The 17520-nt window shown below is 44.7% G+C and overlaps 1 protein-coding gene and 1 long non-coding RNA gene across 3 annotated transcripts in view; one reads left to right on the top strand and one right to left on the bottom strand.

Annotated features, from left to right (window-relative positions):
• The window catches only part of LOC119302823, an 11688-nt gene extending 825 nt beyond the window's left edge, over positions 1-10863 (top strand). The window contains exons 3-7 of the mRNA XM_037579861.1: positions 9385-9482; positions 9605-9654; positions 10016-10111; positions 10295-10384; positions 10670-10863. Coding sequence (XP_037435758.1) covers positions 9385-9482; positions 9605-9654; positions 10016-10111; positions 10295-10384; positions 10670-10792 — 457 coding nt within the window. The 3' untranslated portion in view covers positions 10793-10863. The remainder of the gene's footprint in view (positions 1-9384; positions 9483-9604; positions 9655-10015; positions 10112-10294; positions 10385-10669) is intronic.
• LOC119302825 lies at positions 3897-7080 on the bottom strand. 2 transcript variants are annotated; one of them, XR_005147759.1, is made up of 4 exons: positions 6917-7080; positions 6549-6803; positions 5092-5148; positions 3897-4634 (listed from the first exon to the last, which is right to left on the bottom strand). It is a non-coding gene; the product is annotated as an uncharacterized LOC119302825 (long non-coding RNA). The 2 variants fall into 2 exon arrangements; XR_005147758.1 differs by lacking the exon at positions 6917-7080 and having other exon boundaries at positions 6549-6910.
• Positions 10864-17520: the final 6657 nt, after the last annotated feature.

Genomic DNA, 17520 nt, shown 5'->3' with positions numbered 1-17520 from the left:
AGTGGCGAATCTAGCTAGCAGTTGGCTGCGCCGAGGGGCTGAGGCGCTCAGCTAGCTTGAGCGACCAACTACAACATATTTTTACTCCCTTCATCATATAATATAAAACATAATTACATATAATATATTCACTACGTTTTTATTTACTCCTCATATTAGGTTTGTCTAGAGTCAAATTTTATACACTTTTAACAAGATTATAGAAAAATATACTAACATATACATCACCGGATCAATACCGTCGAATTCATCATTACGTATATTTTCACATCATATAGATTTGTTATTGTAAATGTTCACGTTGTTTTATACAAACTTGGTCAAATTTTATAAAGTTTGATTTCAGTCAAAACTAATATGCGATGTAAATAAAAACAGAGGGAGTATCCACATATTGAATGTAATAACATCTTGTAATATGGGCAGAGGGAGTATTTTGGAAGAAGGAATTACAAAGAAAGTTGGTACTACCAGGCCTATGCCCAGGCCCATCTCGGCCACTATGTGGACCAGTATAATATATTATTCTCCCACCATCCTAGATTAATTGTCTTAGATGAAAAAAACCTAATTTGGGACCGAGGTAGTAATATTACAAAGGGAGATGCTTTAGCTCAGTCAATTGATAAATACATCAGCATGCTAGTTCTGTGGGTTATAGTACTAAGTCTAACCATTTTATTTTATTTTTTAATATTTTGTCAGTACATATGAATAAGATGATTACGTTTGGGAGCATCTAGTTGGGGGCACCTTCTGTGGGGTCACTACCTGCCCGTGGAAGCGCTCAAGTGGTTCCACGTGGTGCGCCCCAGCGTCGGCATGTAGCACGAGCTGGACGCACCCCCACCGAGATGGGTTTTCCAATTTATTGAGGATTATGTTTGTATTTTTTTCTTTTTCGTGGAGTGCAGGTGTACTTTGTGTGAAGCACGGTAGTACCTCTTCCCGGAGCATATGTGTGCTTCACGTGGAAGCACAATTATGCTTTATTGAAAAGCATAGTTTAGTTTGTATTGGAAGCACAATTTAGTTTACGCTGGGAGCACTGTTGAGCTTCACTCCGTGCACACGTTAGTGCTAGTTGAGAGCATAATTTAGTTTAGACTGGAAACACAGGTTAATACTAGCTGAGAGCACAGATTTGCTCGAAACAAATCATCAAAACCTATTAACATATGATCTAAGTTTGAAGTTCACGACAGGAGCAAGACAATTGTAAAAACTGTTCATGATTTGGATGCAAAATTCAAAAGTTAAATCATTTAAAGAAAACTGAATCTACGAAGAAAAGCACAAACAGTCAGCGTCACATCCTGAAGCTAATTGGGGTAAGAAAAATGCAAAAAAAGATACTCTTTGACGCCCATACAGTGCACCACTTGTTACCACCAAAGAAGATAGTGTAACCTCTATAAGAGGTACCTCTTATTTAGTGATTTTTTTTACATTTACACTAAATGAAGAAGAGGGTAAAAAAGAACATGAAAATGCCCATTTTTTTTGGAAATGGAGGTATACCCCCGGCCTCTGCATCATGATGATGCATGCGGCCCTCTTATTAAAAATCCAGAAAGTATCAACGTAAAGGTCTTACAGCTCACAAACGGAGCAAAGCAAAATACATAAACCAGAAAAAAACAAGCGGACAAAAACAACCGATACGGTGATAATAAGGATAAGCTCTCTAGACTCCTATCATGTTATGCGAACGCCATCCGAACGGGTTGAATATAACCCGAGCCACCATCTCCCATTGGTTGCACCCAGTAACCAAAGGCTCCCTGGAGTCCATAGGAGTGAGTAAGGACCACGTACGGATCCAAGCTGTAGCTCTGAAGATAACCTACAAAAAAGTTAAGTTGTGTTATCTGTTAAAAATCATATCATTTCTACAGTTTCATATAGCCCATAATAACGCACATATTCCAATCCGAATACGAGCTGCCGTTATCTGTTCAACCCCAGCTAACCACGTCCCAAACAAAGACGCAATATCTACTGAAGGATTGATATTAAAGGCTATATGAATCGTTCTCCAAAGTAACTTGGCAAGTGGGCATTCAAGGAATAAATATTGTATTGTCTCATCCTGAGCACAAAAGCAACACCGCGAATTACCAACCCATCGCCTCTTAAGAAGGTTGTCCTTTGAGAGTATTACTTGCTTGTGGACAAACCACATAAAAATTTTAATCCGCAAAGGAACCTTAACCTTCCATATATGTAGTGACCATGAGAGGGGGCCAGAATTAATCAGATCCGTATAAAAAGATTTCACCGTAAATATCCCATTTTTAGTTAACTTCCATTGTGTTGAGTCCGGTATGTCGGAGAGTCGAACTTCAATCAATCTCCGAACCAAGTGCATCCAGTCTGTCCATCTCTCACCCACTAACGTACGTCTGAACTGGATGTTCAAGGGAATAGTTTGGAGGACGGTACCTACGTAATCCTCCTTGCGTTGCACAATATTGTAGATGATGGGATATTGTAAGGCCAGAGGCGTCTCTTCTAGCCACGTATCCTCTCAAAATCTTGTTGACATCCCGTTAGCAACCAAGAAATTGACCCTATGAAAATGCCCATATGCTATATAAAAGGCTACGCGCTGCATGAGTCTCGCGCATCACGTACAGTCGCACCCAGGGGCGGTGTGGGAGTAGTAGCAAAACCATTGAAAAAGAATTCGATCTTGCACAAGTTGTGTGTGTGTGGCAACCCTCGATTGTGAAAGAGTGTGTCATAGTGCAGTTGCATGCAGACTGCACGCTTGGCGAGTAGTATGATCATTTTTGTAAAAAGAAAAATTGGACCTGCAATGATCATGTGTGCGATGCGGCGCTTGCAACTGCGGATGGGTCCTTCATGTGCAGTTGCAGACGCCGGAGTGCACGTGTGCGACTAGTAGGATTTTTCGCTTTCTAAAAAGAGTCTCGATATGCAGTAGTTTTGTGTGCCCTTGTCGTCCTTGCAATTGTGGATGGTTTAGACTAGCCATAGTAAGGAGTAATTTAACAAAAATCAGTTTCTGAGCTCGGGCTCAGATGATCCCGAAATCTACGCCATCAGCTCACATGAGGATCCGTGCCATCAATTGTATTTCACTGTCGTATTCCTATTTTCCCAGTCAACCGTTGTAGCGTAATTAATGCAACGTCGCGTTATGGTAGCGAGGCGGAACAGGCAGCAGACCGATGGATCGGCGTGTTATCTGACCCAGGCTGAGCCATCAACTCCACCGGTCTCCAAACGGCGAGTAGACAGACTGGCTTTAAATGCACCCACCCACCGTCTCGCCCTCCACATCCAGACGCACTCAAAAGAAAAATCCCCATTTCATACCTACTAGCAGCGACCATTGCGCTAGTCCTCCAAATCCAGTGAGACTCTGACCGCCATGTCCGACGCGTCTTCTTCACCCCTACATGTTTTTTCTGAGCTGGCCTAAGCCGTGCTAGCTGATTTCTGTTAGTACCATAGTACTTGTAGGTTACAAATCTAATATGTATGTAGCTTCATCCTTCAGTCAACACTCGCATCTGAGTAATACACTCATTATTCATGGACATTCTTCATGGTAGAACACCACTTCTCCCAGGCCATCCAACCTGCCGTATTTGTAGTACATCTTGAAATTCCGTTATCAACTAACGTCCTCCTAACCATCACATTTGCAAACTTGGTCAGTTGAATAAACAGAGCAATACCTTTGGAATTACATAAACCTTTGTCAGTTCAGACATGACCGCCATTTTTTTGTTCTCCTGATGGAAGACCTAAACTGCTTGCTAGGCACACAAAATTTGCCGACACCACTCATCCTACTTGAAATTTTTGGGGCTCTCCAAAAGGTTTGTTTTGCTATATAAACACGGTCGCCCATGTCATGTAGGTAAAGCAAGTCACCAGAAATAGATGCAACCCCAGCAAATGTAGACACATGGTCATTTCGTCTCACAACATAACCAGTTTTCACTTAGTCTAATTAGGTTCCCACCTGGGAAAATATGACATGACTATAGTTTTCCCAAAATACAAGATGGTAGGGATTGTGCCGCAAAATGACCCAACTACTTAGTCGGGTTAATCCAACTGCCTAGCACACGCACAGCCAAAAGATACACCTACTACTATCTTCCACTTCAGTCAACGATCACATCATACAGAAACTCTGGGATAGCTCCTTTGTTCCCTTTCATTGTCACTATCTCGTAAGCAATCTTCTTCCGCAAATGCTTAGTCTGTCCCTGTCACAAGCCAAAAATGGGGAAACGCTCTCACTGCGTTGTATGCTCGTCATCTTGGCACAGAAAAAACCCTTGAAATATGGTTTTGCCCACCTTTCTGATGTCGTATATTTGGGTCATGTAGGGGTGCTTTCTCAGATCGTACTTATCTAACAGCGTAGCCAACGCCGTCTCAAACTCATCTTCAGTTAGCATGTGGTTCACAACCTCATGGAACTCAGCCTGGAACTCACTCTTCTTCGTGTACAGAGGGCCCAATGTCTCCTTCGTTTTCTTCAGCACATGCCATTTTTGCACCACCTATGCACGATGCCCGGATAAACTTTGCTGATTGCCACCTCCAAAAGTAGTGATCTCATCAACAGCCTCTTGTTTGGTCATCACCTAAATTTGCGTCATATCGTTGTTAGTGTCATTTGCATATTGTAAACTCATAGCTGATGCAACTTAGCAGCTCATGCATACACTCAATGAACCATTAACTTATAACCCATGAAAAAATGAACGAATTATAATATGAAAGCCTCGCTTTATGACCAGTTTCCCAGCTTCTGAGTTCATGAAGTTATGAGGTGGAGAATTATCTTGTTTCTAATAGATAATACTTATCCAACAAATTAAGGGGGTTCTACTGTGATCACCTTTGTATCATATTCATCTTTTGGTTTCTTAATCTTGGAGATTTGGGAACTACCACATGATCTCAGATGGACTAAAATATGTTTGCGGAAAAGAAAACTAAAACACATAAATGCATGATAGAACACCAGCAAGATCTGCATATAAAAGCACATGCTTTAAGTGCCAAACGTTGGAATGATCAAATATATGTTTGACATACCTTCTCCACTGCAAGAATATATAGACAAATTAAGCTGCACTCCAGTTTCCATCATCGCTGAAGATCACAGAAATAAGTAGTCTGAGAACATAACTAAAGTACTAAACATGCCCAAATTTCTGCAGGGACAGCTAAACTAAACCCAAAAGAATCATCGGCTCGTACCACACGAAGTCCAGGAACACAACATGGAACAAACCTTTGACGATAATTATTAAAGTACTGGATTTGAAGTAAGAAAGTTTATGAGAAACATGTCCACAATTAATGCCTACAGAAAATGTAATACTTGCAAGAAACTAAGAGGAAAAACCAACATCAATTTGCCACATCTGCACCAACCCGTCTCTGCAATTCCACACGAATTTGTAATTGCCGTATTACAAATTACACCATAGAATCCTAATATTGTCTTGCTCATCAAGTGTCCATACTTCTTCTCATTTCATGTACGGACATCAACAACCTTTCATAGAATCCAGGAAGTTTTTTTCTATTTTTGCACAACAAGTTCAAATTCTATTGTAGAAAAGAAAAGAAACCACACATATATCTTTTCCCTTGAAACTGAATGAACCGCAACACCAGCACAAAGATCCTTGTTATCAAAATTCCCAAATCAGCAAAAGGAAAATAAACATCATAATTTCACTACCTGTACAACCGTAGTTGAAACATACGGAAAGCAATAGTTCTTTTCTCTTTTTTTTACATCCTATCCAGGCTAAACCAGATGTTATTTTTAAGGAGGCCACTTCAGATTCCACATTGAATTTGCAGGTCCTTCCATAGCAAAAACACCATGCAAATATGGACTTCCGTGAGTATTATTTCGTGCTTTTAGGAACCCTACCCGTGCTTTGCTCTAAAACTATGTTTTCTTTGGTGTTTAGAACAAGCCTCTTATCCCAAAAGTTACCCTTCTCTATGTCCTGGCCTCGATGCGGCTTTATACATGTCTCAGTCCTACCTCCTTTATTCTTTGAAGGAGTGTGGCAATCCAAAACCTATTCTAGCTTCAAGGTTTGTGCTTTAAAACAGAAGACTTTGAATTTTTTGTCCACAGTTTTTTGTATTCTAGTGTATATCAGTATTAATAGAGACACTATTCTCGTATCAATTCACTACACTCATTATGGCTAGCTTAATTTTCTTTTGGCGGTTGTGTACCAGGTGAAAGGCAATATCATTGAAGCACTCCTGACGTGCAGAGTAAGCCGAAAGCTGCAGTTGGTATGGCAATCTGAATTTTTGCAAACGCACACATTCAGTATACTAGAATCTCAACACTAACAGCAGTGTACTTTCTGCCATTCTGCCAATAAGGATCGGCTGCCAACGACTAATCTATCTAGATCAGATTCTCAGTTTCTAAACGATTTTTGCTACCTAAACTGATTTGGGATAGTCAAAAGGATCAACATATAGTTAATCAGCGGCATGGGCTTTAGGTTCACCTTTTTGTCCAACCTGGGGCCTCTGGGTTGACTCTGTTACTTGACTGTGCCGACCTAGTTGGAGATGAATTTGGAAGACGGCGGCCTCCACCTCGTGCCTTTTCAGGTCCTTCGTCGCTGACCCATTGACCTCAACTAAACAAGGCATCTGAGTCTTCAGGATTGCTACGGTTGGCTTCTCTTGTGGGCAACAAGACCAGAGGAACCGGATCTGGGTGTTTAATGTTGTCCCCGAACTCCTCCCTCAGCGGGAACCTGAGGGAAGGAAGGTAGTGGCCGACGGCCAGGCCCCATTGTTAGCAACCGCATTCAGTTATGGTAGATTGTAAAACAAATACCGCGAAATACTCAGATCTTTAGGTACTAACCTATCCACGGCAACGAGCAGAAACTCGAGACCAGCATCCTCCATTTTTCCTTGGCTGCAGGTGGCCGAGACTAGCGCCGCCGCCACCAGCTGCTCGCTTGTAGAGGAAAGGGGATAGATGTGTTCTTGGGGAAAAGGGAACAGAGGTGTCCACGATAACAAACGGCTCAGCTTTTCCGTAACGTCCTGTACTCGTTATCTGATCCGTGGCTCGGGTAGGAATTGCGACGTTCTGGTCCACGGACCAGGACGGCCGCGCGCGCCCACCGTCCCACACATACGGTTCGGCCCCACGGATGCACCACTGTTCCATACAGTATATCCCCGTACGTCCTTTTTTCTCTAGCGCCTGTCAGACACGTCAGACAGCTTTATTCGGATCCCGAGTCAGCAATGGACGCCACAGATATCGGGAGCAGCTGGGCTCGGGCACCAAATCGCCCTGTTCGTAATTTAAACTAGTAATATGTTTATGTTTTTTTATTGGCGTAACATGTCTATGTTAGTATCTCTATAGTGGAAAGTAACATGTCTATGTTATTATCTCGAAATGAGAAATAATATATGTGTGGTGTCATACAACACTTTAATTATTAGGCCGTAGACTCATCTTGTCATGGTATGTGTGATGCTATTTATAGTGTGAGTAACATATTATTATGTTATCATATGCCTCTATTTTCTCATTTAATTCCTTGCTACATCACCTAATTTACTTAAATATGTGTGATGTTACTATTTATGTTACTCTCACTTATTATGTCACATGCAATACACGTATGAGTGATATGGATTTTTTTAATGAAGGCTACACCAGTTGCACTACTGGTGCGTCACATGCAGTTACATATGCAGTTTATCTCTTTTTTCACATTTGTCGTCTAGTTTTTTTTTCTGTGCAACGTAAACTGGACCGCCGCACCTGACCTGATTTGTCCACAATGTGAGGTGCTGCTGTAGTGGGGTGGGCTTATCACGTCGGTTGGTCCGTCGGTCTCCACCGTACGTATGTGCTGGTGACGTCACACCCACTCACGCATGCCCACCATCTCCTACTCGTTTTTCTTTGAATTGAGCGTATAAATCGATGTCTTTGAGAGAGGGGGCACGCACGCTACAACAAGTACGCGTTCGATGAAAAGTAAAAGAGAAAGGGAAACGTTTAACACCGGACGACCGGCTACAAATTGGAAACCAGCTCACCGCACCGAGCTGGAACCATGACACGTTCGACTCGGGCTTTTTTTGTTGGAACCGCGGCTGCCCTGATTTGCTGCATCCGTGACGACGAGCTAGCGAGCTCCGAAGCCGGCGCGCGGGGTCTCGGTTGTGTGGGGCATTTATTTTGTGCTCTGGTTTCTGAAGGATGAAGACACAGGGCTTAGCTGGGCCAAGCATTTTCATCCAAATCTGACGGCCATAGCGGCTCGCATCGTATAACAGGGGTTCGACCGGCGCCTAGCGCCCGTGAAAGAAAAATTACTACAAATCCAAAAGCATGTACCTACACAACACAACACTCTGTGCATGTAAACTGAGCATAGCTCAGACGATTAGTTTTCTTGTGGTGAAAGCAGCGCATTAGGGTTCAAATCTGACCCTAGGTTTGATGCTCACATTATACTGGTTTATTTCATAATTTTCAATGATCTTTGTTTAGTGGGAGAAGAGGCTTATGTCGTCGACAAGCAAAGGAACTCATATTAGGTGGGTGCGCTCATCGAAATGAGTATATACGCGTGTATGCGAATATCTATGTTTGTACCATATTTCTAAAAGAAACGCGTACTGTGTGGATCTATGCTACTTCTCACCGACCTGGCCGTGCGAATTGACATCCGAGGGTAGCCGTGTATGCACATCCTTTTTTATTTTGCATTTTAATACATATAATAAACTTACAGTTACAGGGGAATGTAGTAAACACACAAAACTTTCCCATATAAAACGCAAATTAAATTCAGCAACATATATCGTGAATTGATGCAGGGTTTTGATTAAAAAGTGTAGAGAAACATATAAATTTTATAAGATGATCGTACATGTCGGCCTGATGATAAACATTGTATAATATCCAAAGTTTGCAATTTGAATAAAATGTAACTTCAGATTTAATGAGTAGTTTAGGTGATGATCATAGATGATTAGAGGTTTCCCGCCAAAAAAATGATTGGAGGTCAACCCGAAGGCTTATAAGTTTTTTTTGTCAGGCAAATGGCTTAAAATGTTGGCGGATGTTAAATATATCTTGGTCAGTTATTGATAGAAAATCTGATGAAATATTTTTAATATCAGAGAGTAAAACAAATATGCTGCCAATTTTCCCAACACTTATGGACGAGCATTATTAACCTATAAGTTTCCAAGCTAAACATTAGGGACTACTAATTAAGCGTGCGAGCCACCCTGCTAGTTTCACCATGTATTTAGCAATCTGGACTATGGACTCTCTAAAAATATTAGATGCAGTTCTTGTTTAGAGTGGAGGTACACCTACCCTTTGCTGGAGGATGCTGGATTGGAGGCTTGGGCTGTGGACGTTCTTGGATGGGGCTTCTCTAATTTAGGTATGCCCCCACTCTGCTTCATGCCATTGGAACTGATTCTGTAATTGTGCTTGCCACAGTTTCTAGCTGTTGTGACTTCTGAGTTCTGACCACTTCTAACATATAAATCGATTGTGTTATAGAAACAAGGCCACCATGTGATACTGTGTCTAAGCGCGAGCATCTTTACCAGGTACAAGCTAACTAAACTACTACAGCTGGAGTACGTTTCAATCATTTCCACGTGATGAGTTCCTAGTCTGCCGACTTCCTGTTTAATTCAGAATTAGTTTGATAAGTAACTGGCGTTTCAGCCTTGCTCAAAACTGCACAAAAACTAGCTTCCGTCCCAAAAATAACTGCTCAATACTGGCGTTTCAGGCTGTATATTACTATGCTTTTCTTTGAGCAAGTTTTCAGTTTGCCTTTCCTTGTTTAAATATGTTCACTCATTCAAGACTATTTTTTATGTTTTAGTAGCAAACTTGTAAGAATGCAGCTATGTAATGAATACAGTGATATTATCCTTATATTTCAACAACCTCTTTGTGTAGTTCTGGAGATCCTACATCAAGAGGCCTATGGCACTAGTTGGATCTAGCCTGGGTGCTGCTGTTGCCATTGATTTTACAGTCAACTACCCAGAAGCGGTACCACATTTTAAGACTTATTGTGCTCTTCTCATTTATTAGCCAGCAGTATAGCACAAAGGAATAGTACGACAAGCTACAGATATATATCCTTAATGCTGTCACTGATGAGAATTGTTGGATGTACTTTCCCATAACCGGATAAATACCACAAGCTTTCTTACAATTTATCTTGTTCATCAGGTATCAAAATTAATCTTCATTGGTGCAAGTGTATATGCTGAGGGCACAAGAGATATGACCGGAGTGCCAAAATTTGTTCCATATGCGGGGGTGAGCTTTTTTTCCAGAGCTGCATGCCTTTTGCCAAGGTATAGCTTGGCTTCAGGTTTGAATCATTTTGTTTTTGTTAATACATTTTTCTGTTATGGTGTTTAGTTTTCGTGTCCTGACACCCATGCTTGCGGTATGCATATTTATTTCACTTACGGATGATGGTTATGCTTGTCCTCTAGAATTGTTCATGTTGGATTATCATATTTAATTTGTGTCAAACCGATTCGGTGGTATGTGCATATGTATTGGCTAGAATACAGTGTAATTTTTTCCTCAATGTAGGTCTTTGTACTGAAGAGTCTTCCTCTGCGAATGTTGGCTACACACTTGATGTTTAATAAAACTCCAGATGAATTCTTTGATTGGGTCCAGGTAATTAGGCCTCCATACATTCCTTGCACCTGATCGAAACAACTATCATACTCTAGTTGTTGTCCTGGTAAGGTCAGTCGGAAGTGCACGAAAAGGGAATACATTTTCATCAAACACAACATCATGAGAGATGTAGACGCGGATGATAGGAACGTGTAAGCACTTGTACCCTTTGTGAAGAGAACTATACCCGAGAAAAACGCACTTCTTAGACCGAAACTCTAGCTTGCGCTTGTTGTATGGACGGAGGTGAGGCCAACATGCACACCCGAACACTTTGAAGAATGTGTAGTCTGGAATCTCATTAAGCAGAAGTTCAAGTGGGGTTTGCATTTTCAAGAGTCTCGAGGGAAGCCTGTTTATAAGAAAACAAGCTGTGGAGAAAGCATCACTCCAGAACCTAAACGGGACGGATGCATGAGCTAGCAAGGTTAAGCGAGTTTCAACAAGATGATGATGCTTACGCTCGGCAGTACCATTCTGCTGATGTGTGTGAGGACATGACACACGGTGCGAAATCCCAAGTTTGTTAAAGAACGAGTTGAGGTTGTGGTACTCACCCCCCAGTCGGATTGGACATGGATGATTTTCTGCTTAAGAAGACGCTCAACGTGTGCTTGAAACTGAAGAAAGACATCAAAGACATCAGACTTACGCTTAATAAGATATAACCAAGTAAAACGGCTGTAAGCATCAATGAAACTGACATAATAATTGTGACCACTAACAGATGTCTGGGCATGGCCCCATACATCAGAAGACACAAGCTCAAGAGGATGTTTCACAACACGACTAGACTCTGAAGAAGCAAGCTGATGACTCTTGCCCTGCTGACAAGCATCACAAATAGTTTCAGTAGTTTTATTGGACACAACTGGGAGATCATGACGATGCAAAACATGTCGAACTATGGGAGCCACCGGGTGACCAAGGTGCGCATGCCAGTGTGCAGGCGACACACGAATGCCACTGAACACCTGAGGAGAAGATGTCATGGAAGATGGGCGCGGCGCATCAAGTGCATACATGCCATGGCGAAGACGACCGCTAAGTAGAACGGCCCTTGTGTCCTGATCATTGATAAAGAAATGAAAAGGGTGAAACTCAACAAGGACATTATTATCACGAGTAAGTTGAGGAATGGACAACAAACTACGCGTAGCAGAAGGAACACGAAGGACATTAGATAGATGCAATGTGCGAAAATTGTGTGTAAGGAAAGAGGCCTGACCAACATGGGAGATGCGCATACCTGCTCCACTGGCGGTGTGCACCTGATCATGACCACGATATGGCTCCTGAGTGGAGAGCTTACCCATCTCACCGTTGAGGTGGTTGGTAACTCCAGTGTCCATGTACCACGCATGATCAATTGAGTAAGACGGAGTGCGACCATGATCATGACTCATCACGGCGGCGGCGGCCTGCTTGTCATTCCCTTTTCCATTGTTGCCGAGGCCCATGATCATGACTCATCACAGCGAGAGGCAATGTGGCGCTCAAGGCCACACAGCTGGTAGGCCTGTGGAGCACCACAAGAGGAACAACACGCCACTGGCCGGTTACCACCTGTGATGGTCGGAGCATTGCCCTGCGAGGATGGTTGTGAAGCCGGCGCCGTCTTTCCACCTGAAGATGATAACCGCTGGGGCTTGCCACGAGTTGCGGCATTGGCGGAGGCAAAACTGGGGGAGGCCCGACGCGCCTTAATACGCTGCTCACGGCCAAGCAGACGTGCATAGAGCTCACGAGGTGGGAGCGGATCATCGCGGCCATGAACATTCTCAATGAGGTTGTCATAATCATCATCAAGCCCATTGAGCACAAAGGTGGTGAACTCCTCATCCTGCAGCGATTGACCAACTGAGGCCAACATGTCAGCGAGACACCGCATCTTGTTGAAGTAGTCGGTGATGCTGAGGTCGCCAAGCTTGGTCTCACCTAGCTCGGTGCGTATAGAGTGAGCACGCGCCTGAGACTGATACGCGAAACTGGTGTGAAGCGCCGCCCACGCCTCCCGGGACGTAGTGGCGAAGATGACCAACAACGAGACGCTCGGAGTGAGCGAGGACTGGATGGCGGAGAGGATGGCCTGATCCTGAGCCACCCAGGTGTGGTATGCCGGATGGTGAGGGGGCGGACACGGGATGGATCCATCAATGTAGCCTTCCAGATAGCGACTCCGCATAAGAGGGAGCACCTGGGCACGCCAAGACAGATAGTTGTCCGGCGCAAGCTTCACTGGCAGCAGATGTGAGAAGTAGAACGGTGCCGGCACCGTGGCCGAATCAGCGTGGCCATGTGGCGATGATACAGGCCCACCGACGAGGCCGCCTCAGGATGTGCAGGATACATCGAGTAGGGCGGGTAGGATCCGGAGGAAACCGCGGGCGCACTGTGGTAGGGAGCCGCGGGATCGCCGTGGTGTGCCGCGGTTGGAGCCACGTGCGAGGAGGCGACCGCAGCCCCTTGCGGGTGCGGGGACGACGCCGGGTAGGTTTGAAGCGGCGTGGGCGCCGAGTAGGGCAGCGGCGGAGGCGCGCCGTAGTAGTGATGCGGCGGTAGAGCGCCATAGGGCTGCTACGGAGGCGGCGCACCGTAGGTTTGAGGCGGTGGTGGCCAAGACGACGGCAGGGGCGGCGCACCATAGGTTTGGGGCGGCACCTGCCAAGACGACAGCGGTGGCGGCGGTCCATCGTGGACCGCGGGAACACCGCCCGCAGGAGGAGCAGCGCCAGGGGGCACCGCACCGGACGGGGTGGCGGCGCGATCTCCCGATCCGATTAGGGAGTCTGGCGAGGTGGAGGCACCGAAGGCCATCGCGAGCGGCTGCGAGGCAAGGAACGGTGAGGCAGTCGCGAGGGCCGGCGCAGCGGCGGCGGGAGGAACCGAGGTCGGCGCGGCGGCGGCGACAACGGAAGACATCGTAACCTAATCTGATACCATGTAAGACATATGATTTGGGGACTGCACGACACCCCTAACCTGGGGTGTGGCTATCTCATTATATAGAAGTACCCAAGGGGTACAATACAACGTTACAGTACATGTATACAGAGGCTACGTGTATATACAGTCTAACAGGTTGAGCCCCGGTGAGCGCCAGCGGCGGGCAGCTCACCGGCCGGAGGAGGCAGCATCGTGAGGTCCAACTCGGGAGCGAGAGGAGCGGCAATGGCTGCCCTGATCTGAGAGCAGGGACCCAATTGCTTTTTGCAAAAAATGCAGGGACTGGATTGCTTTCTTAAGTTTGTGTGTAGGCCCACCCCTAACGGTCAGACAAACGGTCAAACAATTAGAGCTCTTACGCATGGGGCCCACCTGTCATAATCACGTTTAATTGATAAGTACTCAGCGTTTTGGGTTTTTTGAATCAGGTGACCCCTCACTTGATAATTATCTAAGAAAAATTAAAAACCGGTAATTTTTTAGAATCCTAATCCGTAAAGTAGTAGCTTTATGCTATTTACTCTAATTCCGGTAATACTTGTTCCTCCCGGTTGCACCTTTTTATTGGCGAAAAAAACAGACACCAGTTTCGAGCATCCTGGGATGATTGTTGTACCTGGAGTGGCAACGCAGGTTCCAGCTAACAGCAACAGGAGGGATGCACAAGGCGAAAGGGAGCGCAGAACACACATTGATCAGCAACACAAAGATCAATCACGCATATACCAGCTGGTGTTGAAGATCAAGATCTGGTGGTGTTCCTTGTCAGCCGCGTCCATCGGAAGCACTAATCTCAGGCGATTTGCATAAGCTCCCCACGACAATGATCCAGCAGACGGATGCATCGCATCAGCAGCTCCGATTGAGCACTGTCATAAAGCACCTTCCACTGACGCAACAACGTACCCAACTTGCCTAGGATGCAGTTCACGCTTCTCCATGATCTCCTCAGAAAGTAGGACTCATTATGTAGACACCATATACTCCACAAGGAGGCAGCACCACCATCCATACTGTAAACCAGCATTTGCTTACACCCCTAGTTCTAAGTCAGATTAGATAAATACCCTAGAGGCGGGATGTCAAAACAAGCATCAACACTTTTCCATAGATATTTAGCAGCCACACACTCAACAACCAAGCTTTGAATGGATTCATGTTCACTGGAAAAGATGCATGTCATATCATCCAAATTATGCCTATTGGCCAAATTATATATTGTACAAATTTTATTATTAATGACCAGCCATAGAAACACATGATTTCTCTAGGGACACTATACTTTCCACATCAGATCTTTCAAAGGATAAACCACCCTATCCCTACCCCCAGAGTTAATAGCACTGTAAAAAGATTTCACAAATAATTCACCAGACGGATCAGTCATCCACATTTTCTTGATAAAGGTTGATTTTATTATCTCAAGTGTAGCATCAAGTGGATACAAAATGTTATGAGTAATACCTGGCCTCTTCATAACTAGGATGCACACAGCCAAACACCAGAAGTCTGGCACTAGAAAATGGAACAAAACCGACAAATCAGCAATAGAAGAGTCTTGTAGACCGACACTTTGCTTATGTCGAGCGGGTGGTGGATCGATCTGGAGGTTATGCTGCCACCCGTGTTGGGAAAAAACCTCCGTGGCCGCCTGCTCCAACCGCGTACTCACCGCCTTGAACATCAGTTGATGCTCCGGTCATTGTAGCATATACCACGTATGAAGCAAGTGCGTATAACGAAAAATAACCTACTGAGAAGAAGCATTTTTATCATTAAAACCCAAATCATTTCTACATAGCCAAAGCGACCAAAGTAAGGCGTACGCTCCCTCCCCTATTAGCGTTTTGAAACTATTTGAAATTCCGTCCAACCAATGATCAAGTATATTTGCAACACTTGCGGGTGGATATAAATTTGACGCTATTTGGATGAATGACCATGTAGGATGTGCACACTTGCATTGGAAAAACAGGTGTTTGATGTCCCGTTATGAGCACAAAAGCAACACTTCTTACTCCCTGGCCAATTGCACCGTGCAAGATTGTCTTTGGCTAGCACAAATTCCCTACGAAGGTATCACATAATGATTTTCACATTTAGTGGAATTTTCGACTTCCAAATTTTCTTGTTATTATTCACTGATACCTCAGAATGCATAAGCGCATGGTATATAGAGTCTATTGTGAAAGACCCCGATGTTGTGAGGTTTTAGTGAAACACATCTCGGCCTTGTGTCAGATTAACAGCCGTGATAAAAGATTATGCCATGACATAAGTAGGGGATGAATCAAATCCTGCGTGAATGAAATATTCGGCGGGGATGAACTAAGCACCTACGTAGTAGTATTACTCTTATCATTAGCAATGGTGTATAAGGTTGGGTATTGTTCTCGGAGACTGGCATTGCCTAGCCATATGTCTTCCTAGAAACGAACCTCCGACCCATCCTTTATCGCGAAAGACCCAAAGCAAAAGAGATATATGTTTCTTTGCCGCCATTAGGTCAGCCAAAAGTGTGAGTCGCTGGGTTTCCTAGGGGCCCGAGACACCGCCTTTTGGCCTAGATACTTGTTGGCAACATGGTCTGCCAATTACCATCCTCAGTAACAAGTTTGAACAACCATTTACTAAGTAGAGCCTCATTCTTCACCTACAGGTCATGAATTCCGAGACCACCATGGTCATTCATGTTGGGGAACGTAGTAATTTCAACAAATTTCCTACGCACACGCAAGATCATGGTCATGCATAGCAATGAGAGGGGAGAGTGTTGTCCATGTACCCTCGTAGACTGAAAGCGGAAGCGTTAACACAACGCGGTTGATGTAGTTGTACGTCTTCACGGTCCGACCGATCAAGCACCAAAACTACGGCACCTCCGAGTTCTAGCACACGTTCAGCTCGATGACGATCCCTGGACTCCGATCCAGCAGAATGTCGGGGAAGAGTTTCGTCAGCACGACGGCGTGGTGACGATCTTGATGTTCTACTGTTGCAGGGCTTCGCCTAAGGACCACTACAATATTATCGAGGACTATGGTGGAGGGGGGCACCGCACACGGCTAAGAGATCAATGATAAAATGTTGTGTCTATGGGGTACCCCCTGCCCCCGTATATAAAGGAGCAAGGGAGGGAGGGGGCCAGCCTTGGAGGAGGGCGCGCCAAGGGGGGAGTCCTACTCCCACCGAGAGTAGGACTCCTCCTTTCCTTGTTGGAGTAGGAGAGAAGGAAAGATGGGGAGAGCAACAAGGAAAAGTGGGCTGCACCCCTTGTCCAATTCGGACCAGAGTGGGGGCGCGCGCCTCCTTCCTTTTGGCTTCTCTCCTCTATTCCCGTATGGCCCAATAAGGCCCATATACTCCCCGGCGAATTCCCGTAACTCTCCGGTACTCCGAAAAATACCCGAATCACTCGGAACCTTTCCGATGTTCGAATATCATCGTCCAATATATCGATCTTTACGTCTCGACCATTTGGAGACTCCTCGTCATGTCCCCGATCTCACCCGGGACTCCGAACTCCTTTGGTACATCAAAACTCATAAACTCATAATATAACTGTCATTGAAACCTTAAGCGTGCGGACCCTACGGGTTCGAGAACAATGTAGACATGATCGAGACACGTCTCCGGTCAATAAACAATAGCGAAACTTGGATGCTCATATTGGCTCCCACATATTCTACGAAGATCTTTATCGGTCAGACTGCATAACAACATACGTTGTTCCCTTTGTCATCGGTATGTTATTTGCCCGAGATTCGATCGTTAGTATCTCAATACCTAGTTCAATCTCGTTACCAGCAAGT

This window comes from Triticum dicoccoides, chromosome 5A (assembly GCF_002162155.2).
Source record: "Triticum dicoccoides isolate Atlit2015 ecotype Zavitan chromosome 5A, WEW_v2.0, whole genome shotgun sequence".
NCBI classification, from domain to species: Eukaryota; Viridiplantae; Streptophyta; class Magnoliopsida; order Poales; family Poaceae; genus Triticum; species Triticum dicoccoides.
Note: the sequence above shows the minus strand (reverse complement) of the source record. Positions and strands in the feature narration are given on the sequence as shown.